A 24,445-nucleotide genomic window follows, 5' to 3' on the forward strand; every position below is an offset into this window, starting at 1 on the left:
CTACCCCTCTGAGAACTGGCGGCAACAACGAGTCTCCCGCCTTCGACACAGCGATCGTTCACGAAGATCGTTTACTGTGTTCACAGCTTTAAGTTGCAGCCTAAACGCTCTTACTAGTACGAAGTCGTACTGAAATCAACGCTTAGGGGTTTCACATCCTAGGTGAAAGTGTAGTTAAGGGTTAATATCAACGAGACTGATGCACGCCTAGAGAGAAAGGGGCGCTCTCTGCCGCCCTAAACTAACTGAGCCTCGCACGATCGGCTTCGTGAGCGCGCCGCGCTTTTGTTTTTTAATCTACTTTTCCGGTTCCTGGCTCCTTGCTTCCAGAGGAAGGTTGGGCTTCCAGAGTGGGCCTCTGAGGACAGATTGGCTCATTCCCTTTTGCCGCGTATCTTTCCTTGATCCCGTGACAGGAAAATGGCCGTTCCGGCTCCCCATACTTTCAGAAATCCCGCGTGGGTGGACCCTCCACACGTCCAGGCCCTCCTCCTTTTCTTCCTCCTGTTTGGTCACCATGGTTACAGCAGGGCCGCTCTACCCGCCGGGAGGACTTTTCTATGACCACGCCTTGCGCGGGAAACTGCTGTCGTAGGTGCTCTAGCCTTCATCTTGGATAGCGACTGAAAAGGCGCGTTATGGCGGGCAGGCGAGGGGCGCTGATTGTGCTAGAAGGGGTGGACCGCGCTGGCAAAAGCACACAGAGCAGAAGGCTGGTGGAGGCCCTGTGGGCCGGGGGCCACCGGGCCGAACTGCTCAGGTTCCCTGGTATGTAGGGCCCGGGGTGGCTGCAGAATACAAGGGATCCGTCGCCATACTGCCCTAGAATTAACTAGAGACGTTCTCGTCCCCTCCCCTACTTCAGCAAGCTGTTTGTACCTTTAACAGCTGTGTGGCAGGTGAAATTCAACAGGAGCAGCCTTTCCTAGCACTGAGAGGGCACATGTTGCTTGTTGAATTTCTGCTTGTCGAGCGGCTGTTGATGGTTGTTGTTGTTCAGTCGTGTCCGACTCTTCGTGACCCCATGGACCATAGCACGCCAGGCCTTCCTGTCCTGCGCTCTCTCCCGGAGCGTGCTCAAGTCCATATTCATTGCATCGATGATGCCATCTAGCCATCTCATCCTCTGCCGTCCCCTTCTCCTTTGGCCTTTGGTCTTTCCCAGCATCAGGGTCTTTCCCGGTGACTTTTCTCTTCACATTAGGTGGCCAAAATATTTGAGCTTCAGCTTCAGTATCTGTCCTTCCAATGAGCAGTCAGGGTTGATTTCCTTTAGGACTGATTTGACCTCCTTGCAGTCCAGGGGACTCGTAAGAGTCTTTTCCAGCACCACAATTCGAAAGCATCAATTCTTCGGTGCTCAGCCTTCCTTATAGTCCAGCTCTCACAGCCATACAATACTACTGGGAAAACCGTAGCTTTGATTAGACAGACCTTTGTGGGCAAGGTGATGTCTCTGCTTCTTACTATGCTGTCTAGGTTTGCCATAGCTTTCCTCCCAAGGAGCAAGCGTCTTTTAATTTCATGGCTACAGTCACCGTCTGCGGTGATCTTGGAGCCCAAGAAAATAAAATCTGTCACTGCTTCCATTTCTTCCCCTTCTATATGCCAGGAAGTGATGGGGCCAGATGCCATGATCTTCGTTTTTTTAATGTGGAGTTTCAAACCAGCTTTTGCACTCTCCTCTTTCTCCCTCAACAAGAGGCTCTTTAGATCCTCTTCGCTTTCTGCGATTAGGGTGGTATCATCTGCATATCTGAGGTTGTTGATAATTCTCCTGGCAATCTTAATTCTGACCTGTGATTCATCCAACCTGGCGTTTCTTATGATGTACTCTGCATATAAGTTAAATAAGCGGGGCGACAATATACAGCCTTGTCGTACTCCTTTCCCAATTTTGAACCAATCGGTTGTTCCATGTCCGGTTCCTACTGTTGCTTCTTGACCCTCGTACAGGTTTCTCAGGAGACAGGTAAGGTGGTCTGGTACTCCCATCTCTTTAAGAATTTGCCGCAGTTTGTTGTGATCCACACATTCAAAGGCTTTAGCGTAGTCAATGAAGCAGAAATAGACGTTTTTCTGGAATTCTCTTGCTTTCTCCATGATCCAACGAATGTTGGCGATTTGATCTCTAGTTCCTCTGCCTCTTCGAAACCCAGCTTGTACTTCCAGTGGTTCTTGGTTTGCATACTGCTGAAGCCTAGCTTGTAGGATTTTGAGCATCACCTTGCTGGCATGTGAAATGAGCGCAATTGTACGGTAGTTTGAACACTCTTTGGCACTGCCCTTCTTTGGAATTGGAATATAAACTGACCTTTTCTAGTCTTGCTGTTGATGGTAGAGAAGGGAAAATGTAGTAATACCAGTGTGTTTTGTGGTGGTGGTGGTGGTATCAATAGTGGGAAGGTATTGTATCTGCATTGTAATAGCTTTGGGCTCAGTCATTGGCCTTACTCGTAAGTAACTTACCCTCTGTCCAATATCCTTGTGCTTTTCTTGGCTTTAGATCTAAGGATTTGGACACTTGGAAATTTTAGTCAATTTAGTGTATGTTTTGTGTGGAGCATTTTTTTTTTTATATACTTTCACTCTTTGGGGCTTGCTTGAAACCATTTTGCCAAATTGCCAGTAATAAACATTTATCAATGAGTGCTATTTCTTTTTTAAATCAAGTGCAATGTTCCCTTTCCTTCCATTTCAAATTTATTTTGTAAGTTCATGTGCATCCAACTGGAGCATGAACTGATATTCCATTGTGGCCATGTGGTGTGTATGTTCCTTGGGATTCATCATGACATGGAGGAGGAAGAGACTGGGCGGATACACACGATCATTTTCAGCCACCGTGGTTTGCAGCATGTGTCGGGAGCTGATGGGTGCCTGTTATGTAACCCAACCTCCACTGATAGATTGTAGTGTAGTCCAAACCCAGCAAGGGTGGGTTGTTGGTGTGGTTAACAAACCACCCACAACCCATGGGCTGTTTTAGGGTTGTGGGTGGTTTGTTAACCACACCAACAACCCAGCCTCACCAGGTTCGGACAACACAACGAAATACAAGTAGGGATTGGGTTACAGAGTGGGTGTCCAGCAAGTGCCACAAACTATGGTGGCTTCTTTAAGCCACCATGGCTGAAAATGATAGTGCGAACCAGGTCAGAGACAAGTAGCACTTAACCATCCCTGTTGCTTAGCAAGGAGGTGGAGTGCTGAATGGTAATAGAAGAGGTGGCACATAGTTACATATTTAGCAACACAGTGACCTGGTTCACACAATCACGGTGTGGTTAACAAGACACAGCAGCTTGTTAACTCTGCTGTATGTGCCAGCCAGATTTCCCTAATCATCCTCACTGATGCAGCTAGCTGTGTCCTCCAAACCAGGGGGCGGGGGTGGCTTGTTTGAGAGGGCAGCACTCCTCCAATAAACCATGGGCCATTGTTGGGTTATTTGTGGGTTTCTGCTCCCTTCGAACAAGCCATGCTGCCCAGGTTTGGACAACACAGCAGGTCACCAAGGGTAATTAGGGACTCAAACCAGCACACGCGGCAGGGGAAATAAGCCACTGTGGCTTATTTCCCTTGCTGTCATCATGCGAACTGGCCCAGGTAAGGTACTCTTATGGATTGGCATCATGCCACACATGCTTTTCAACTTCTCCCTGAATGCTTCCGTCTTTTTAGCAGGTTCCCTCAATGTTTCATTTTAAGTAATGCTTTCAAATGCAATGTATATTTTGAAGAGCGTGGACGGGATTTATGGAAGCTGAAGGTGTTTGTCTCATTGCACTGTTTTCTACTTTTTATTGCAGAAAGAACAACAGAAATTGGACGTCTGATAAGTTCCTACTTGGAAAAGAAAAACAATTTGGAAGATCACACAGTGCATCTGCTTTTTTCAGCTAATCGCTGGGAGCAAGTGTAAAGAGAATTCATGTCAAGTATTAGAGTAGGGTGGGCAGACTTCAGGCTTGCTACTTTTTTATTACAACCCCAAGATCCATCACTTGAGCTAGATGCAAAAGATGTACATTTAAAACTAAAAAATTCCTTCATTTCAGCAGTATAAGGTGGGAAGGGATTCATTTTGTTGCTGCACGTTAAACAGTTGGGAGTAATAAATCCTTGCCAATTTGCTTCAGACTACCCAGACAAACAGTAGATTCTCATCTAGCTTCCACTCACCTTTGTTTTAGAGTGCACAGATGAGTCAAGCCCCTCTTAGCACCAATTTAATCCTGCCTTTTTGGTCTGGGGGAATTATGAATGCAAGGGCCTAAGTTATTGGAATTTAGTCATTCCCAAAGGGGGAGGGGATCAAATAACTGCTGTTCTGTCCAGTTAGTAAACTTTGCTGACAAGAGGATAAAAATAGTAATAGCCAAGAACATTTGTCTAGTCAAGATTCTGGCATGTTGTCAGCATTACTATGAAGAAAGCTAACAGAAAGTGATAATAAATCAAGTTCAAAATATTACCCTAACAGAAGAAATTAAGTCATACAGCACCAAAAGTAAAACACACATTTGGCTGAGTTCCCACCACGGTGTTGGCTTCCTGCATTTCCCCATTCATAGCCTATCTATTGACTGCACTTAATAGCATGGAATGAAGGGCAGTGATGCCACCAAATCTCATTTTATTAGTGAAAGATAGCAAAGCTGTAAGGTATTGTTTCCTAGGAATTTCAGTTAAATGTTTATTAATTAAACCTGAATCTACAACTGTATAGTAATCCAAATGTAGATAGGTTGGAAAGCAGCATAGTTATCTAAGAGAAGAAAAATGTTTGTGAATAGTTCATAGCCTGCATCTAGCAATTTACATTATTAAACAAGAATAGTAGAAACTTGACACTTTTTCAGAAATTAGTAGTCATTTTACCCAAACACTTCACATTTTTGATTTCAATGTAGTAAGCAAGACTAAAAAAAGGACGCTCTTAGCTTTATATGGTGTATAAATATCAGATTTTTTTCCAATAGCCAAAAGTAGTTGAACTGAAATACTAGATTAGGGAAACAAATCCCTAACGTAGGCTGAAATCCTGTGCACACTTACCTGAAAATATGTCCCATTGAACTCAAAAGGACTTCTGAGACATGTATAGGATCGTATTGTTGGACTACAACAGTGCAATCCTGTTGAACTCGGTGGGACTTGTGTCTGAGTAGACAAGTCTGTGATTGTGCTGTCAGTGTGGTTTAAATCTTATATTCAGACAACTTCAGTGCTTTACATATAATTTGTAAAAATATTTGTAGACATGACATAAATAGCATATACTTCCCTTTCCTGTTTAAACCTTAGGGAAGAAAATGAAGGCACTGCAAACTTAGCAAAGACATTTTAGCATGGTTAAAGAGCTGTGCATGATTATCTGTGCGTCTTAGAGATAGTCAGGAAGGTTAACTACAGTATGTAATCCATTATGTGATATTATGAAAGAATGCATTTTTTAAAATGAAACATTTTCTGCAGACAAATGTAGTGAGGTGGAAGATTTTCCAATACATCATTGTTCCAAAGTGTTTACATTTCAATGTGTGTCTAATGGTGATATGTGTCTCTTTCTATTCAGGCCATTGATTAAGGAGAAATTAAACCAGGGTATCACTCTGGTAGTGGACAGATACGCCTTTTCTGGGGTAGCCTTTACAGGTGCTAAGGAGGTGGGTTTTTAAAAAAGCACATTAGCCTAGTATGAATATGGTATTTATGGAAATATTGTCAGATTGAGCATTAAAGTTAGCTGAAACAGCTCACTGGAAATTATCACATGAGATCAGATTCACATTTTTGCTAGTTGAGGAAGCTCACTGGGTGGCACTAGGCAAATTGCTGTCTCTGTTAATCATGTGCAGCCCAATCCTGGGCATGTTTACTCAAAACTAAGTCTCATTGGGTTGGATCCAGGTTGTGTTAGTTGCTCTTAGTCCCACTGAAATCAGTTGAACTTAAGTCATGACTAACTAGTTGCATTTATTTCAGTGGGACCTAAATTCAGCTAACTTAGTCTGGATCCAGCCCATGGTGTTCAGTCAGGCTTACTCTCATGCAAATGTGCATAGGATTGCAGCTTTAACAGTTGGGAACATAAAGTAAGAAGAAAATCTTATAACCCTCTCTGAGTTCTTGGAATAGGGCAGAAAAGAAACCTAAATATAACAAGTATGAGAAGCATGAAGTCGCTAACTCATATAACATAGCATAGCATTTTAAAACAGTGACTTTTTCAGAAGGGCTGAGCATCTTTAGCATAGCTGCAATGTCATAAACATCTCATAATATCAGAAAACAAATCTAAAACAATTAGCATTCTTGAGAAACTAGAATATTGGCAGATACAGTGGAAAACATTGATTACAAGTTGCATTATGACTGGCTTGGTGAACATGGCCATTAATTTCCTTCTGCTGTTCGCATGGACGTAGCTCTCATGTAGGTAATTTTGTACCAGCAGTTTTATGTAAGGTTTCTTAATGGTTTCTGTGGTTTATGGGCATTATTCAGTCACAGTATAAACCAACTGAACAGAAGCAAGCTAAATGTATGTTGTGTAGCATAGGCCGCGAATTGGACCCAGCTTTTAAAGACTGATCAGATCATCCTATTATCTTTAATCCTTGATGATAACAGGATGCTTTGTAAGGAGGCAGGAACCAGAACACAGGAAGTCAGACCATTGTGCTTCACATGCAAAAGGTCCCAGGTTCAGTAGCTGGTATTCCGATGTAGGATTGGAAAAGACTCCTGTGTGAAACATTGGAGAGCTGTTGCCAATCAGTGTAAACAATATTAAGCCAGACGGACCAATAGTTGGACTTTCTATGTTCCTATCAAATTGCTCTTTAGCTTCATTTATCCATTTACTTCATCTCTCATTTCTCTCTGGACAGAACTTCTCCTTGGAATGGTGCAAGCAGCCTGATGTGGGGCTTCCAAAGCCAGACTTGATCCTTTTTCTTCAGTTGAGTACATCTGAAGCAGCCAAACGAGGAGACTTTGGAAATGAACGATATGAAAACAGCCCTTTTCAAGAGAAAGTTCTACAGTGCTTTTACCACCTGATGAAAGATAAGACCTTAAACTGGAAGGTAACAAAGGAAACCTCAAGAGAAGCTTTATTTGATTTTTGGCTTATAAATTCCACAATGAAAACTCTTCTGGGAGGTTGGAATATTTACAGCATCTATAGACGGGAAAAAATCAAATGGGATTAGCTTTTCCTTTTCAAATTACCAAGAGGGAGGAAGAATCTGAAGTTTAAATCAGATGCAAAGAAGTATGCTTTGGCATCATAATGCAGATTGGGAAGATGCAACCAATACTTGAGTGAATTGAAAAGTAGGCAATGAATTTTGCTTGAAATTAAGTCCAGGAAAGAAGACAATAGATGTAACTCAGCCTAGGGAGTGGCTCTCTCATGTTTAGTGTATTGTTGCCATCTAGATCCTTCTCCTCCTACTATGAGTAGAAAATATAGCCCTCTCCTATGGAAGCTGTGAGTCTCTGTAGGCATGCTCTTCTGGTCTTCAGTCTACAGAACTGAGCTTATAGAAACCCACCACATGGAGCAGTGCTGGGCCAAGGTAGCTGTGGATATAGTTTCTCTTTCTGACACAAGTCACTGGAGAAAGTACAGAGCCACAGTAGCCAAGATAATGCAAGAAAAGGGGCAAGCAAACAGCTGCAATAGTGCAGAGTTGTTTTCAGTTCTTGGTCTTCTGGCCTTAAAGAGCGAAGACCAGAATATTGAGCGAGCCATGCAGTCCCACCTTGTTTTTGTCTGTTTACTTTGGAAATTTGATTTAAACACACACACGCGCGCGTTCATCTAAAGGTATTAGAAAAGTAGTTTAACTTATTAGCGCTAGCTAGAGCAGTTATCTTCCTTTAAAGGTTTCTTGGACTAAAATCAAAATACAGGTACACAACTAGTCTGCAGACTTGCTTTTTATTCTTTCACCTTTTGGAGAAAAATAGGCATACCGTGGATCTTTTTTGAGAAAGGAAGGTTGAATAGCCTGTTAAATTTATAGGTTGGTGAGTAGTAACTATTGCACAAATGTTCTTCGATAGCAAATTTTGGAAAATGCCCCCCAACTCCTGTTTTAATGGTGGCTTAAAGGTTTGTGATGAGAACACAGCTGTAGTTAGGATGTAATGATGAGCTGGCAAATTATAATTTGCAACTGTAGGAAATAGAACTTGTCTGGGAAATTTAACAAATTTGTCTCAGGAGGAAATGAAAGATAACTGATTGCTGTTACACAAATGTCTATGATAATTTCTGTGTGAATATGTATACATAAACTCAATCATGCGCGCTCTCTCTCTCTCTCTCTTTTCTAAAACTAAGCTTTTTCCTATTTGAGAAAATAGCCAGGAAGTATCCTTTTTTTCCTACGTGAATCTTATATTTATAGTAGCGAGATGTAGCAACATAATGGGGGCGGGGGGGCTGGATGCATACACACAGGCCTTTGGCCATCCCCCTGATGTCATTTGGTGCCCAGTGGGTGCAACAGGCAATTGATTGGAGAAGGCTCACATGCGGTGAAACTGCTCTGCCTGCCTGACACCTTCTCCCATTTGGGAGAGGACACAGGTAAAGCTGCGAAGCCCACTCATCTGGCACTTGCGGTTGCTGCTCCCCCAATTCCCCTTGTTATCTCCAATTGCAGATCCAAGATAAGATGGAGATTCCTCTCAGTGCTTCCTCACAAGGCCCCTGGTAGCCTCTAAGCCAGAGGGAAAGGCCTGGGGAGAGAGCCCAAGCCTCCACTCGCCAGATGGGCAGCCTCTTCAGGCCAGAGGTTGCCCACCCATGTTATAATACATACCTAGACATTTGGGTCATATCCCGATACCATACATATTTACTTAGAAGTGAGTTGGTGGGATTTGTTTTCAAATATGTTTAAGACTCTAACTTTCCTAATTTGACTATATTCATTTTTAGGGGCTTTTCCCCCCAGTAGTTACCAAATAGCCCTTTCAGGTTGCAGTCCTAAATACACTTACCAGGGAGTAAGCCCCAGACTTACTTCTGAGTAAACATGCAGAGGATTGCACTGTTAGGTACCAAAGTTTGTGTGATGGTCTTAATTTAAGTGTGGTCTAGTTTCATTTTTCAGCAACTGCATAAAAATGGGGAAATCTTATAGGTATTAAGCTGTAAGAACATTTAATTTTTGTGCATGTGTTTTTGTGTTTTGGACACAGATGATTGATGCTTCAAAGAACATAGAAGATTTACACAATGAAATAAAATCCTTTGCAAAGGAGGCCATGCAAGAGGCTGAGCACACACCCATAGGAGAATTGTGGAAATAGAACTGGCTTATATTATCTCTGTGTGACCAGCCAAAATTTGCACGCTTCACCTTCAGTGAATAATGTTGATATCTATAGATATTTATATCTACAGGATTTATTAGTTTTGCTATTTATCTAACTCCCTTCTGTTGAGTGTGCTGTTTTAGAACTGTAAAGCCTGGTCTTCACTTAGAAGCAGTTCTGCAGAATTTGTACAGGAGCAGATGCATGAAAGAAGCACTGAAGGTCTTTTTTCAATGCCACTTTCAGAGACTTACTTATACATCAACCTATAATAGCTGCTGTTTTCCTGATCCCTTTTTTAAAACTAGCTAAATCCTTTCGTAAGGTGGGGGAAGAAGTTTACTAACAAATGTCGTCTTTTCACACAGATGCCTTAAAGCATGCAATGGCACCTTCAGATGATCATATCTCACCTATGGCTGCTCACTCAGCTGACTGAGCAGGTGAGTGAGGAAACAAGCGAGGACGTTTTCCATTAACTAGTTTCCTGTTTTGTACAGACTGGGAACCTATGGTTAATAGCTTTGGAACAAACTAAGATATTAAGCCATGCTTTGAAGATGGTTTAATATCCTGGATTGTTTTGAATACATCAACCATAGTTTCCTGGTTCAGATGAAATGAGAAATTATAGTTAAAGATTTCCTGGCTTGTGTGAAGGGGCTATATGCGCAGCCAAAAAGCTTGGCTTATAAAGCTGAGATATGGTAGTCTGAACACAGCCTCCTTGATTCTTGTTTTAAAAATTGCTCTTATGGGGACCATCTAACATAATCTGATTATAGCATTAAGTTACAACATCATTTTAATTAAACGTGTATTTGAGTTCTTAAAGAACCCTGGGTACACGTCTTGCAGATTGTGATGATTTCCTCAATCCATCCCCTCCCTTCATTTAGTTCTAAAATGTCAACTGACAATTTAGAGCATTCCTCAAAAACCAGTGTTTGGGTGTGGGTCTGTGCACCATATCCTGAAGTAAAAACCGACACAAAGAATGAGCTTCTATGCACTTTCCCTGTATCCTTTCCAGTATTACTTTTAGACAGCTTATGATTCTACAGCCTCTGAGTTCCTACTTATCACGTATTTAAGGTGCAATCCTACGGGGATGGCTGTAAACTTCCGAACTCGGAGGCTTATAGCCATCCAGTGCAAAGCAGGAGGAGCAGCGGAGGGAATCTTCATCTCTACACTCCTTCTGCCCTGCATTTTAACTAGACAGGCATTTTTGCATCGGGGAGGGGAAGGGAAGGAGGCTGGGGAGGCCTGAGGAAACAGCATAAGTTGACCCCTCTCCTCCTTGCCCATCAGCAAACCCCTCTTCCCTTCACTTTGAGGTTGCCTTTGCAAGACAGGCAGCCAGCATGGTTCTTTCTCTGCTGGCTGGGAGGGGGAGGGGAGGTCAAGCTCCTGCTCCAACCTCAGATCCAGGAATCTAAAATATTCTATGGCCCCCCAGACGCTGTCTAGCAGCCATAAGATTGCTCTCTTAGAGTGCAAGCCTATGCATGTTTAAGCAGAAAATAGTCCTACAACTCCCAGCTTTCCCCAGCATGGCTGGCTGGGGAATGCTGGGATTTTTCTGTCTAAACATCCATAGGATTGCGCCCTTAAAGAAATTACTTGTTTGTATTTTTAGCAATATGTTCTTCAAATTCCTCTAGACTTATGTTAGCTTACATTCGCTTTTGTGCTGTTTTCTCTATTTAAAGGAAATAGGCTTGCCTTCTCTAACCTGGACTTTTATTTAATCATGGTGGCATTCTCTTGGATCTGTGTGCACCTCTTCTAATCGAATATACTCCAAGGTTCCTGTAAGGATTTGAACCTTCTAGCTCAGGGGTGGGGAACTTGTGGCACTCCAGATGTTGTTGGACTCTAACTCCCACCAGCATGGCCAGTTATCAGGGATGATGGGAGCTGTAGTCTAACATCTGGAGGGCCACAAGTTTGCCATCCTGTTCTAACTGTACTTCTCAGCTTCCCTTTAATTTGTCATCTATCTCCATCCTCAAGGGGGAAATTATTCCAAATTGGATGTTTATCAATATTTGGTAACTTTCCCCCAGAAGTTCACTTAAGAGCTGTTGTACACAAACAATTAAATTACCCCGTGTACTCTAGGACAGATGATTTACCTGTCTTCCATACTGTGAAGCCTTTTTGCAGTAGGGATGATCAAGGATTTAGTTCAGTCTGCATTTTAAAATGAACTGACCTGATGCACACCTAGACCGTGGATTTAAAAGCAGTTAGCATTCAAATTGCAAACTTCTCCAAATGTTGAACTGCAGTTCTGTGTTCAAAGAACCAAAATGCATACTTTCAGATACGTTTAGAAACTGATGTTTTGCTTGAAAATATGTTCATACACACGCGCACACTTAAATATGAGGTTTTGCACAGATTTTTAAAAATCCGATTAGTGTGGAAATGGCACAGAAATGACATATGAATTAGCATATTTGAAATTGACATGGACCAGAAATAAACTCAACTGCCTATCATTTTTTCATGGAGATGGATGCCTGATTTGGCAGCTGGCTGATCAGCACATTGTTCTTCCCGAAAGTCTTTGCTTGGAACATTGTATGCTTAAACTAATAGACTAAATCAAGACTTTTGAACTGCTTAAGGTCTACAGCTATTAAATACTAGACCTAGATTAGGACATTCTGAATGTGTATGGTTTGTACCATTTATAAATGGGAATTCACAACAAATGTTAATTATACTCTGGCTATGACCCAGTTTTCAACTAGTTTTGCAGAAATAAGGACCAGTAAGTCAAAGGGTTTTTCCTTTTAATTTGTTTTATTCGGATACAAATTGAAAGCAGGTGATGAATGGAGCACAGCCCCACACTTCCTCTGCCTCCTCTCCCTCCAAAAGTCTATGATCAAGAGGAGAAACAGCAAGAGAAAGATAGCAAGTTATAACAATGACAGATAAGCATCATGGTTCAGACCTCTGCTTTCTGGCAGCTTAAGGGGCAACCAGACCTACTCCCTACTACTAGTAGGTCCATTACTCCTGTATGCAGTTACTTTATAGATGGTTATACTACCATCTTTAGGCTGATGGTGCTGCTGATAAATGCAGGAAAGAATGCTTTGTAAACATATGTGCCACCTGCAGCATCCATCACTGGAGCCAAAAGAATTTCAAAAAGGTAGCTAACACTTGGGGGAGTGGTGGGTCCTCTCCAGCCATTCTGTTTTAAACACAGGAGCTCTACTGCTTATTTCTAGCCTAGGTGAGCCAGTAAATTAACCTTTCAAGGCAGCCAGAATGGGCCAAGTGTTTCTTTAGAACCTCACATTAAGAATCTCAATATAACTGAAATGAGCAAATATCACCACACAACGGAAGTTTAGCCCTGTGTGGTGTTCTAAGAGGGGAAAGTAAGGGGGACTGCCTCTGACACTAATCAAGCCAGGATTTTAAAATAGTTTTGGTACTAAAGCAAAACTCATTTTATATCCATGTACAATCTCTTGATTTCATGATCAGACTAAATACAGGAACAGAATCAAAAAGGAGGAATCGGAGGTATGTTAAATTCAAGTGAGCTGGCAGATGTTTCCACCACCACCACATTTTTATTAAATAGCAGCCACCGTATTTTTAATACGGACTAGAAAAATACCTGACAAATAAAGGTTATGTTTAATGAAGCCATGGCCTAGTTGACCTGTCAGTTCATTCTCTTACAGGTACTATGAATGGCCTTTTGATTTGAGTAAACACCTGTCTGCACCCTCCCTACTCTTATTTATTGAAAAATTCTCATTTCATTTTCTGACTATGTTTTACTGTAACATTTGCTGTGTATGATGGATTTCTGCAATTACTAGAACCACCACAGAGCAGAGATGTGAGTTTTTAATAAAGAACAGTTCTGGAACTTAAAAGTAGTAATATGTCTGCTTAGAAGCACTTATATTGGAGATAAACTAAAGCACAAGTATCCCATCTTGAGAGCTTGTACCCCCAGGTGACATATAACATGTTTTTCAAGGCTAGGGAGACTGCTATCAGACAGGTATCTGCATTATTTTATGCTGGTTTCCACTTCACACTATAAAAGGGGGGATAGAGACAAACAAGATTAAATTCTCCCTAATAATAGAGAGAACTTGTAAGAACCAAGCTCCTAGAAGGGCTTTTACTATTCTTGCTGAGGCTTTGGCCTGTTAACATAAAAAAATAACCTTCAGCTCCTAGGAAACACTGCATCCCTTTCCTGCAGGTACTCTTGCACTGAGAGAAAGCCTGACTAAAGCTATTAAGGCCTTAATGATGACCTGTTTCTTGATCCCGCTGCAGAAAATCCACTCTCCTCCAAGGCTGCACAGAATGCTGGGGTGGATGGGAGGCAGGGATGTCAACAAGCACCTATGAAAGCTGGTAGCCCTAGGCTCTCCAAGGAGCTCCCCTCCCCCCACAACACATATTGGCAGAGTTAGCTTCTTTTTCATTTTTAGAGAGATAAGATTTCAAAATCTTCATCCTCTGAATCAAAGAACCTTTCCAGTCTGTCTGCATCAGAAGAATCTGCAAGGCAAAAAGAGAGGTGTGGGGGGAAATCATCATTAAATTAATCCCGGGATTACTTAAGCAACTCATATTCCTAGAGACATCTATCAATTCAAGAACTCCACTGGACTGAGCTTGTTTCAGGACCAGCAGGAAATAAAAATGTTGCTCGGGCCAGAAGAGAAAAATGATCAACATGCCTAGGCCCCTACTTGCTATACCTAGGAGATGTCACAAATGGTAGAATATTTAAGATGATGTCACAATGCTGTAGTCTTACACTGAAATAGCTGTGTAAATTCCCTTGCATGCTACACTTGTGTAGGAGCATGATTTACACTGCACAAAGATCTAGCTTTTGTTCTGAAAATTTGAATGAGTGGCTGGACACATTAATAGGGATATGAGAGTCTGTTCTTCATCCGTTATGTGTGGTGTTAGATTCCAAAACAAGAACTTGATTATATTGGTGTCTTCAATGCAAAGAGGACAGTTGTAAATGAATGCCAATACGACAGATTCACTGGTAGTTTGCTCAGGGGGATCTCACAAGGAAAACATTGGGTTCCAGCTAATTTAACAGATCTGTTGATCTGCGGTAAACTATTTCACCTAAAACATTTTTTGAGTGCTTATACATTTCTCCGTTGAACAGAACTGCCAGACCAGAGCCGCTAAACTAAATAACGGAACCGCCTAGATCTTGAACATCTGATAGACTTGTTACAACAACTGCAAGATTTTTTTTAAAAAGAAAACCTTCATTTTGAGAGGGATTTCATTCTGGTTCCATAAGGTTGGTGCACAATCATAGAACTGCATGCAAAGGTCCCTGGACAAGTTGATGATAAAGGAAAAACATCCCAACAGAAGATAGAAACAAGTAATCACATGTTTAGAAATCACTAGTGATGGCTGTGGCAAAATGACTAGGAATGGCTGAATCCTACGGCCTGTTGTACTAGTAAATTCTTACGACTGAGTATATGAACTCCAGCGGTGTTATAATGTCAGGTTCTAGGGTCTTGTGCTAGTGTTCTATGAAGACACACAGATTATTACCTGATTTTAGCAAGGTAGGAAGTTTGATGTTGCAGCAGGAGCTAGTACTCTTATCCCAAGGAGCATTTTAGTGTTGCTGTAGTCTCTTAAGACGTGAGGTTGGGCAGTGAGAGATAGTAATTTGCCTAATACACCTGGGATTTACCAAAGGAAAGACCAATGCTCTAGCTTGCATTAACTTCAGGAAACCAATAAAGGTCTGTTGATCAAGTTTAGAATATGATTTAAAAAATAAAACTGCCACCCAGAACAGTGGGGAGCAGCTGACTCTTCTCTCTTGCATCATCAAGTGGCTAATCTTGTAAAACCAATGCAATGGCATCCAATGCTCACTCCATTCAGCATGGTCTCCCAACCCTCTCTGTAGCCTTTTCAGCAGGTTGGGGTGTGGGAAGTTCCGCTAGCACAGTTACATGCACCTAAATCTCAAACGGATGAAATTTTGCAAATATTTTGACAAATTTTCAGATTTCACAATTGAGAGTTTGATATTCGAGTATGATGTCAACATTCAGGTTTGAAATTTGACTTCAAAATTAGACTTTGTTTTTTACCTATTCAAGTTTCAATTAGTACATATGCCAGCTGTCAGATGCTGTCAAATAGTAAGTGCTACTATAAAATCATCTAATGTAAAATGCCACTAAATATTCCCTATCTAATTCAGAGGAGAATTTTGAGGAAATAGTGGGAAGGAGATTTATTTCAGCTCTAAAGAAACTAGAGCAATCCTATGACTCCTAGACAGAGTCTGGGGTGCCACAGGGTGCTGCAGATCTCCTCCTCTGCGCCCATAGACAAAGCTACAAGCATGGAGGAGGCAATTCGATCATGGAACTTCCCTCTTCCACCTTCTCCCAGCCACCACGAAAACTGTGACCTCATAAGAAAAGTCGGAGAGGGAGAAAAGGGTGTGCTGGTGGGAGGGGAGAGGTCATGACATGCAATAGCCTATGGACTCTCCAATCCCCTCCCCACCCACCGAAAAGGAAGTCAGCTAGACAAGCACAGGTGCCCGTCTAGCTGTTTTTTGCATTTTAATCGGAGGAACCAAGGTGAAATCACCTCTCTCCTTTGGCCTGCTTGGCTCTTGATGGCACAGCATAGGAAAGGCGGAGGGCTCCAAACTCTGAGCACTGTCTATTGGGAGTGCAACCCATAGGATTGCACCCTAAATTGAACTTTGTGATAGAAGTGAGAATAGTGTAGCAAATGTGCACAGTATTTCTGACAAGGAAGATGTTAGGCTCATTCCTGCTAATGAGAGAATATCTCAATGGTCACTATATTGCATTGCACAAGAGGCTTCATTTTGTCATTGATTCTGTATAGGACTGAATATTCCAGAACTGCAACTGAAGTTAACAATCTCACTGGGGATTTAAATGCCCAGTACCTCATCTAGTACACACCCAATGCTAATCCTTAGGCTAAGAAGATACAAAAGCTATCACAATAATTATGCATTTGGAGTAACAAGAAATCCCCAAGCACCAAAATACTCCTTACCCAGCCCTTTTAAAATGGTCAAATAGGTACCATTACCTGGAGTAAGATTCAAAACATCAGGACTAGAGAAGTGTGAAGGCTGATGTTCTACTAGCTCAAACATTGGCAGGGCTCCTCTAATCAGTGACAACTGTTGGAAGAGAATGGATATGGGCTATATTAGCTGACCATTTCTTAACCAAGGTATGCCTAGTGTTTGTTTAACTTGTTAATGCTGGATTGACACACCTTCACTACTATGTCACAATTTCACTTATCAACACAGATTAAGATAAGTCAGAAATCTGCCCGATTCGGTGGGATGGTAGGCACTGCCAGTAAAATTCAATGTCCTTGGAATTTCAAGGCAGGGTGTGGCTTTTGTTTCTTTCTAGCCCTTATGATTGCAAAAATATGCTTGTGTGTGTGTAGGAAAATCTCAGAAGCTAGATAGAACTGCTCAATAAGATTTGTTGTGGTTTTAGATGCCCTGTACAGTTACTTCCACCTCCCCACAATTGGCAGAACAAAATTATACACAACAAGAAAAATTATGCAAGTGTATTTAAGCACAGAGTGCACACAGCCATGCTTATGGAATAGGTGCGAATGACATGACCAGCAACACAACCGCTTTGACTCTCCTAACTGGATAAATGGAGATGACTATTCAAATGAGATTTGAAGTCCCTAATTCACAGATCTTTCTGAGTTCACCGACACACACACCCGACCCCATTTTGCATTTTTCCCTATTTATTTGAAGTCCTGGAGAAGAAAGGAGGGAGCTATTTCCTAACAAGTACTAGATGCAACAGCCACAGAATGCCCCTACATGTCTTTTGAGATAAATGGGGGCTTTCAAGAATAGTTAGTGTGCTTGTATTTTCCAGATCTATCTTTTCTAAATGCTTGGAAACCAGTTTCTTAAAAGTCCAAATATGTACAACTAAATAGGTGGGTGGAGAGGGTGCTCATGACCCCTTAAAGCACATGAGCAGAGAACCAACACAATCATACACTTTTAACCAATACTATTCTTTGTTGTTGGAGTTTTTGTCCCAGTAGCTCTTGGTGCCACCTGAAATCTCTAGTTGAAATCAACTAGTAGAGCCTGCATTATATCACTGGCAGTCTTTCATTAGACTTCACAAACTGCAGACTTTGGGGACTTTCCCATCTTTCCCTATCCCCACTCCAATTTTTATTTTTTGTATGCAGCCTGAAGAAGAGTTCTGGGGGTAGCTTATTCATACTTCATGAAATTGTGTTGTTCTTACGAAGATATCCTATTGCCTGTGGAGTTCTCTAATGGATCAACACAGCTACCTATAATTTTTGTGTGCCTATTGGAGTCTTGCATTTGGGGGTTTTCTTGATGATAGCACCCTAACTGTGGAACAATATCTCCAGGGCTGCTTGCCTGGCACCCAGTTTGATGAGCTGAATTTGCCAGCACAAGACCTTGTTATCTGCCAATGCTTTTAAATGACTCAAATCCAGAGAAAGATTTATGTATTTTTTTATTACATTTCTATACAGCCTAATAGCCAAAGCTCTCTTTATCTTGCTTAAAAGCCCCACTGAAATCAATAAAACACAGTTGTGGCTAATTTGTTGTTGTTGTTGTTCAGTCGTTAAGTCATGTCCGACTCTTTGTGACCCCATGGACCATAGTACGCCAGGCCCTCCTGTCCTCCACTCTCTCCCGGAGTGTGCTCAAGTTCATATTCATTGCATCAGTGATGCTATCTAGCCATCTCATCCTCTGCCGTCCCCTTCTCCTTTGGCCTTCAGTCTTTCCCAGCATCAGGGTCTTTTCCAGGGAGTTTTCTCTTCGCATTAGGTGGCCAAAATATTTGAGCTTCAGCTTCAGTATCTGTCCTTCCAACGAGCAGTCAGGGTTGATTTCCTTTAGGATGGACTGATTTGACCTCCTTGCAGTCCAGGGGACTCGTAAGAGTCTTCTCCAGCACCACAGTTCGAAAGCATCAATTCTTCGGCGCTCAGCCTTCCTTATAGACCAGCTCTCACAGCCATACATTACTACTGGGAAAACCATAGCTTTGATTAGACGGACCTTTGTGGGCAAGGTGATGTCTCTGCTTCTTACTATGCTGTCTAGGTTTGTCATAGCTTTCCTCCCAAGGAGCAAGCGTCTTTTAATTTCATGGCTACAGTCACCGTCTGTGGTGATCTTGGAGCCCAAGAAAGTAAAATCTGTCACAGCTTCCATTTCTTCCCCTTCTATATGCCAGGAAGTGATGGGGCCCGATGCCATGATCTTCGTTTTTTTAATGTTGAGTTTCAAACCAGCTTTTGCACTCTCCTCTTTCACCCTCAACAAGAGGCTCTTTAGATCCTCTTCGCTTTCTGCCATTAGGGTGGTATCGTCTGCCTATCTGAGGTTGATAATTCTCCCGGCAATCTTAATTCCGACCTGTGATTCATCCAACCCGGCGTTTCTCATGATGTACTCTGCATATTAATTAAATAAGCAGGGTGACAATATACAGCCTTGTCGTACTCCTTTCCCAATTTTGAACCAATCGGTTGTTCCATGTCCGGTTCTTACTGTTGCTTCTTGACCCTCGTACAGGTTTCTCAGGAGACAGGTAAGGTGGTCTGGTACCCCCATCTTTTTCAGAATTTGCCACAGTTTGTTGTGATCCACACAATCAAAGGCTTTAGCATAGTCAATGACGCAGAAAAAGACGTTTTTCTGGAATTCTTGCTTTCTCCATGATCCAGCGAATGTTGGTGATTTGATCTCTAGTTCCTCTGCCTCTTCGAAACCCCGTTTGTACTTCTGGTTGTGGCTAATTTACATCCCATTAATTTCAGTGGGACATAGCAGTTGGGTGGGGAAGGTGTGTGGCCCTCCTGATGTTATGCGCTGCAACTCCCATCAATCCTAGTCAGCACAGCCAATGGTGACGGAAGATAGGAGCTATAGGTCAAAAACATCTGGAGGACCACAAATTCCCCATCCCTGACTTACAATGTGACGAATTCTAGATCTGGCCCAGTGTTTAGTAACATTCCTGCTGCTCTTTCAGGTTTTATTTATTATTTTAGTATTACTGCCCTTTTTATATTTTTTGACATTTTAGGGATTTGTATATTAAAGCTATTGCTGATTTATTGTCATCTTTTTAATACATAAATATTTTTATTTCATTTTTGTTCTAAGGTACATATTTAGCTAATTTATTGTCATCTTACAGTGTATTTACTTACAAATGAAATAAGTTCCATCTTATTCATTCGGGCTTTTTCTCAGGTAAGCATGCATAGGATTTTGTTTGCAAGTTGCCTTGACTTTAAAGGTGGGACAGAATATGTTAAATAAATAGTTGAAAAATATTCTAAGAGGAACCCCAGAGGAAGAACAGGGAAAAAGGCTAAAATACATTTCCCCAGTGGATTACAACCTGAACATTCATCTGTCCTAACATAGCAAAACACTAATCACTTGGCTAGGCCCTGGCCTCAAACAAGTCAAGCAAGGATGTTAATGGCAAAACAGGTCTTCAGATTAATGCTGTATCTATTCAGATTTATTAGTGTTTACTATTCAAAGCTGAATTCATGATTTATACATTTTAAAGGTTACTCTGGCCATATCTTCTTGTCCTTTTGAGCAAGGAACTTGCGCCATACAAACCTTCTTTATTTGCTGGCACCAGTCATTGAAGTCTTCCTCTTTGTTGCAGAAGAAGCCCTGCAAAAGGAAAGGCAACATTTGTATTGGCCTAGAATACATAAACAGAAGGTGCCTGGAAATAATCATGTCTTGTGTTTTAAATATAAAGTGAATATATCTTGGATATGTTTTCAGAAGCAGCCACATTTCAAAAGCTAAAAGAATGTGTTTATGCTATATAGCAGGAAGACAGGAAGAGAACAGACAGTGAGACACCAGTGTCCTTTTAGGGAGAGGATTCAGCTAGAAGTAAATAAAGATTGCCCCAGATCCCAGCACTTACTCAACATGAAAGTGAGCTGCAGACACACACACTCACCACTGCAATAGAAGGATCAAGCTCTGCAATGCTCATTCTGCAGGGTGGATGCTGGCAGTGGAAACTCTCATCCGGGATGTGGCAACTGTCCATGGGCTCCACTGCAGGCTGAGTAGTGTGTGGGTCAAGATAGATTAATTCTTCACCTAGACAAAAATAGACCAGGAGAAATTATAAAAAGGAAATACAGTACTGAACTTTCTATGGGAAGAGAGCAGATCATGTGCACACCGTTGTTCCATCTCAGATCAGGACTGGGAAAGTCACAGATGTCTTAGACACTCACAAAAGGATACACTGAAAAATTGCACAAGGAGGCAACCCATGAGGGATCACTCAGTATTTCCCACAGTTAAGCCTGCATCTAAGCAAAGAGGAGACAGACAGATTTGTTCTTTAGCAAGATATTTTTCTTTAATGGTGAGGTGTGCCGTATGATGTGGCAATGCACATCTGATCCCTTGGTAGGCTTCAAACATTTAGCTAAGTAATTCACTGATGTACTCCATATACACACTCCTGGCAATAACGTTTACTCACCTACATAGCCAATGAAGTAATGAGCACTATTAGGTTTTCCTCCAATGACTCCTAAGGACTGAGGCATCATAAAACAGTGCTGGAAAATAACAGATACACAACCGGTAGAAATGGAAATACACAATAGAAATACACAACCCATCCAAGCAGAGAGCAATACATGATTAGAAAAATGGGGACAGATGCTGGCCTGCTGAACATTCAGCAACTGATAGCAGAGGGAGGGGGTGTAGCTCAGTGGGAGCACAAATTTTGCATGCAGAGATTTAAGTGTTCAGTCTTTGGCATCTGGAGAGAAGCCTGACTGAAACCATGGAGAGCCACAGCCAAGTCAGTGTTGGTGGAACTGAGTGGGCTAGATGGGCCAATGGTCTGACTTGGTGTAAGAGAGCTTCCAAAGACCCATTTTTAGGACAAAAGCCCTCCCACAAGGGAGAGCCGTTGCACAGCATAAGGTTTTCAAGAAGGGGCAAAGTAAAAATGATTTAAAATAATCTGAAAACTCTAGTGAAAGATGACTGACAAATACTGACACAAAACAATGACTACACAAGCTCCATAAATGCAAAACTTCACAGCACAATCCATGCATATTTACTCCATACTAAGTCCCACTGTTTTCAATGGGACTTACTCTCTGTTACATATGTGTAGGATTGCAGCCTTAGCCATAAAGAGAGAAATGTAAGCTCCTGAATTATTACACGTACCTAATTAAATATAATCAAACGTGCATTCTACATGGTTCAGTGCAGCAGACAGTGAGACTCTCCATCCAACCTGAACTGCTCAGTTAACACAGATCCCTCCACCTGTGACAATCCTTGATGTTCCAACTGAACTGCCACAAGTGGTTCATGTATTTCAGACGCATTCACCCTTACAATGGAACATGGAATTGGCCTTAGAATGCTGCCAATGACAGATTAGCACTGACTGTAGGGAAGTAGGTATAAACCAGGTAGATTTAATCATATGAAAGATAAACATGGTACTGGATTGTTTTAATACCTTGGTAGTTCAAATTACTTGAACCCCCTACCTTCAGTGTTTCAATATAAGCTTCATTGATGTCTGTGAGCCCAAGGCGAAGAGGTATCAGCAGCACTAAAGGTTTCCAGAGCAATAGCCTGTCTGTACATTCTGCTCCATCTGGATACCCATTGGAAAGTACGTCTGATTCTGCAGCAGGAAATGCTGACGCTCCAGGACATGGACAGCTGAGCATGCACAGCCTTCCTACCAAGAAATAAGCAGAAACAGTCTCAGCAAAGGTGTGAAACAACTTCTAGGCTTGGCCATAGAGCCATCCAGAATGCTCAAGAGAAACTGTTCGTGAAGATTCCACCAAGCCTTCTGATAAATATCCCCTTACGCAGGCACAGTTTCTCTGAAGAGCCTTCTGGTGCAAGAGACTTCACAGAGACTTTAACACAAGAAATGAGCACACTATACTCAAAGTATTCAAGCACCGATAGAGAGCCACACCTTGGCCTAGAAGCTTGGATGTGAACACATGAGCTGCCTTATACTGTGTCAGACCACAGGTACAACTAGCCCAAGACTATCTGCTGCAAATGGAAGCAGCTCTCCAGATGCTTGCCAGCTCTGCTACCAGAGAGCCTTTTAACCCAAGATACTAGGGATGGAGCCTGGGACCTCCTGCACGGAAGGCATGCGCTCGACCCCGAGCCCCTCACCAGTGTTTTCAGAGTAACGTATTAGTGCAAACTTGCACAACACAGCAACCCCTGATTGGGGGCTGCATATTCATAATGGCGGCCAGTATGTGCCACAGCTCCTCAAGGGTAAATTAACCTACAGTGGGCTTTGGTGTTGTGTGACCCAGATCTATGTGTTAAAATAAAGCATACTAAATGCAAAAATAGTTTTGCCCAGTCATTTCTTATCTGGGAGTGTATGCTAACCACTCAAGCCCATCAAGACACTTTTACTGTATGGGGCACACTGGGGTACATAACAAAAGGGCCCATTTTTTCCTTTTGCACTGCAAATGGTGCATTTAAGTTAGAAGACCCATTATACATGTTGGGCAGAATCCAATACTGCTGCTGCGCTCCCGTTTGATCTGTTGTGCAAGCAAGGCCCACTGCTCGTGCAACAGAGAGCTAGCAGTTCAAAAATCAACCCCACATACAAGCGGGAACGTTTCCAGGTTGTGACAGGTCAGCAGAGCTTCCTTCCACAAGCTCTGCTGCTCTGGTCCATTCTAGAAACGAGTGTTTCCACTCATTTGGGGTTGATTTTAGAGATGCTGGCTCCCCATTGCACTAGCAGTGGGTCCTGCTGGTGTGAGGCTGCCCCTTTTTTAGAAGAGCTATTATAAATGAAACCTTGATACATAACCCATTTTACTTTTCCCACATGTCAATGTAATTTCAACTACCTGAAATATGAAACTTGCCAAACATAGCATAGAAGAAAAGCACTACTCAGTTCAGTCACAGCAAAGATTTCCTGCCTGCCTTCTCCTTTAATCAGGCATCACTGCAACTATGGCCCCATCTACATGGGGCTTTTACTCCAGTTCTACTCCACCCCCAAATTGATAGTGTCAGATGACACACACTGCTCTCTGTAGCTAGCCTGGCATTTCCTGCCTAAATCCAGGTTTTTTTTTCAAATGAATTTTGTGTCAGATTTTCCTGTCACAGCAACTTCAGTACTGTTCATGAGTCTGTGTGACCTCAGCTGGCTTCGGTGCAGGCTGGTGGAAGTGGCGCTGACTGGCAGACAGGAAAGTAGCATGGGGCTGGGGTGGGGGGAGAGCAGAGGGGTAAACACATCTACCCAGAAGTAACTCATTGCCTTTAGTTCCACATCAAGCCTGGGAGTGGAAGCGGGTGTCAAGGGCCATTTGGAGGCCTCTCTCAGTCTAATCCAGTAGCCAAGTCCAGACACAGACAAAGGGATTCCTTTCCAAGCTTTGTTCTTCTTTTACAACTTAACAACTCTACAGGTAGCAACTAGATCTGAGCAGCAGAGTACCTATGCCCTAAGTTATAACAGTTGGTCCCCGTTTGAAAGGGAATTACTGGCAGACCCCTGAACTTAAGGACTAGGGAGAGTCCCTCCCCTTTTCCCTTGGATCCTCTGGGCGCAGCCGTTGTTTGCGCGCCAACCGGGCACTACGCCTCCTTTCTGCGCCCTCCATTTGGCGCCGCTCTCTGCGTGGGCATCGCGCGTCCACCAAGTCTGCTATCCACGCTCTGTCACTCCCTGGACTGCTATCTAAGCTAGGAATGCTGGTGGGAGGAATCTCCGTCAGCTGTTGGCCCTGGGAAAGAGGAGTGCGCTCCTCTCCCAGGAGCGACTGCTCTTCCTCAGAATCAGAACTACTCTGGGATTCTATGGGCTCAGTGTCCACCCTGACAGCGGGGGAGCCAGCCCTGCTGTTTTAAAACTGTGCAGCTACATAGGAG

General features: G+C 42.5%; 2 protein-coding genes across 5 annotated transcripts in view; one reads left to right on the plus strand and one right to left on the minus strand.

Moving 5' to 3' along the window:
• The first annotated feature begins 585 nt into the window (after positions 1-585).
• On the plus strand, positions 586-13,262 carry DTYMK (deoxythymidylate kinase). Of its 2 annotated transcripts, XM_084847005.1 has the most exons (5): positions 586-768; positions 3,813-3,921; positions 5,582-5,672; positions 6,900-7,097; positions 9,229-13,262. In XM_084847005.1, the coding sequence occupies exons 1-5, from the start codon at positions 639-641 to the stop codon at positions 9,337-9,339; spliced, it is 639 nt and encodes a 212-aa protein (XP_084703131.1). In that variant the 5' UTR covers positions 586-638; the 3' UTR covers positions 9,340-13,262. The 2 variants fall into 2 exon arrangements, with proteins under 2 accessions (XP_084703131.1, XP_084703130.1); XM_084847004.1 differs by lacking the exon at positions 9,229-13,262 and having other exon boundaries at positions 6,900-7,312.
• Positions 12,136-24,445, minus strand: part of ATG4B (autophagy related 4B cysteine peptidase) — a 44,123-nt gene continuing 31,813 nt past the window's right edge. The window contains exons 8-13 of one of the 3 annotated variants that reach the window (XM_084846998.1): positions 22,045-22,241; positions 21,003-21,081; positions 20,463-20,608; positions 20,105-20,161; positions 16,495-16,588; positions 12,136-13,905 (exon numbers count right to left, since the gene is read on the minus strand). In XM_084846998.1, coding sequence (XP_084703124.1) covers positions 13,832-13,905; positions 16,495-16,588; positions 20,105-20,161; positions 20,463-20,608; positions 21,003-21,081; positions 22,045-22,241 — 647 coding nt within the window. In that variant the 3' untranslated portion in view covers positions 12,136-13,831. Of the gene's footprint in view, positions 13,906-16,311; positions 16,589-20,104; positions 20,162-20,462; positions 20,609-21,002; positions 21,082-22,044; positions 22,242-24,445 lie in introns of those variants that run through there. The other 2 variants (XM_084846997.1, XM_084846996.1) reach the window with 2 other exon arrangements.

The sequence above is a fragment of the Heloderma suspectum genome, chromosome 3, assembly GCF_057233095.1.
Source record: "Heloderma suspectum isolate Gila_16-S chromosome 3, 16-S_ref, whole genome shotgun sequence".
Lineage (NCBI taxonomy): Eukaryota > Metazoa > Chordata > Lepidosauria > Squamata > Helodermatidae > Heloderma > Heloderma suspectum.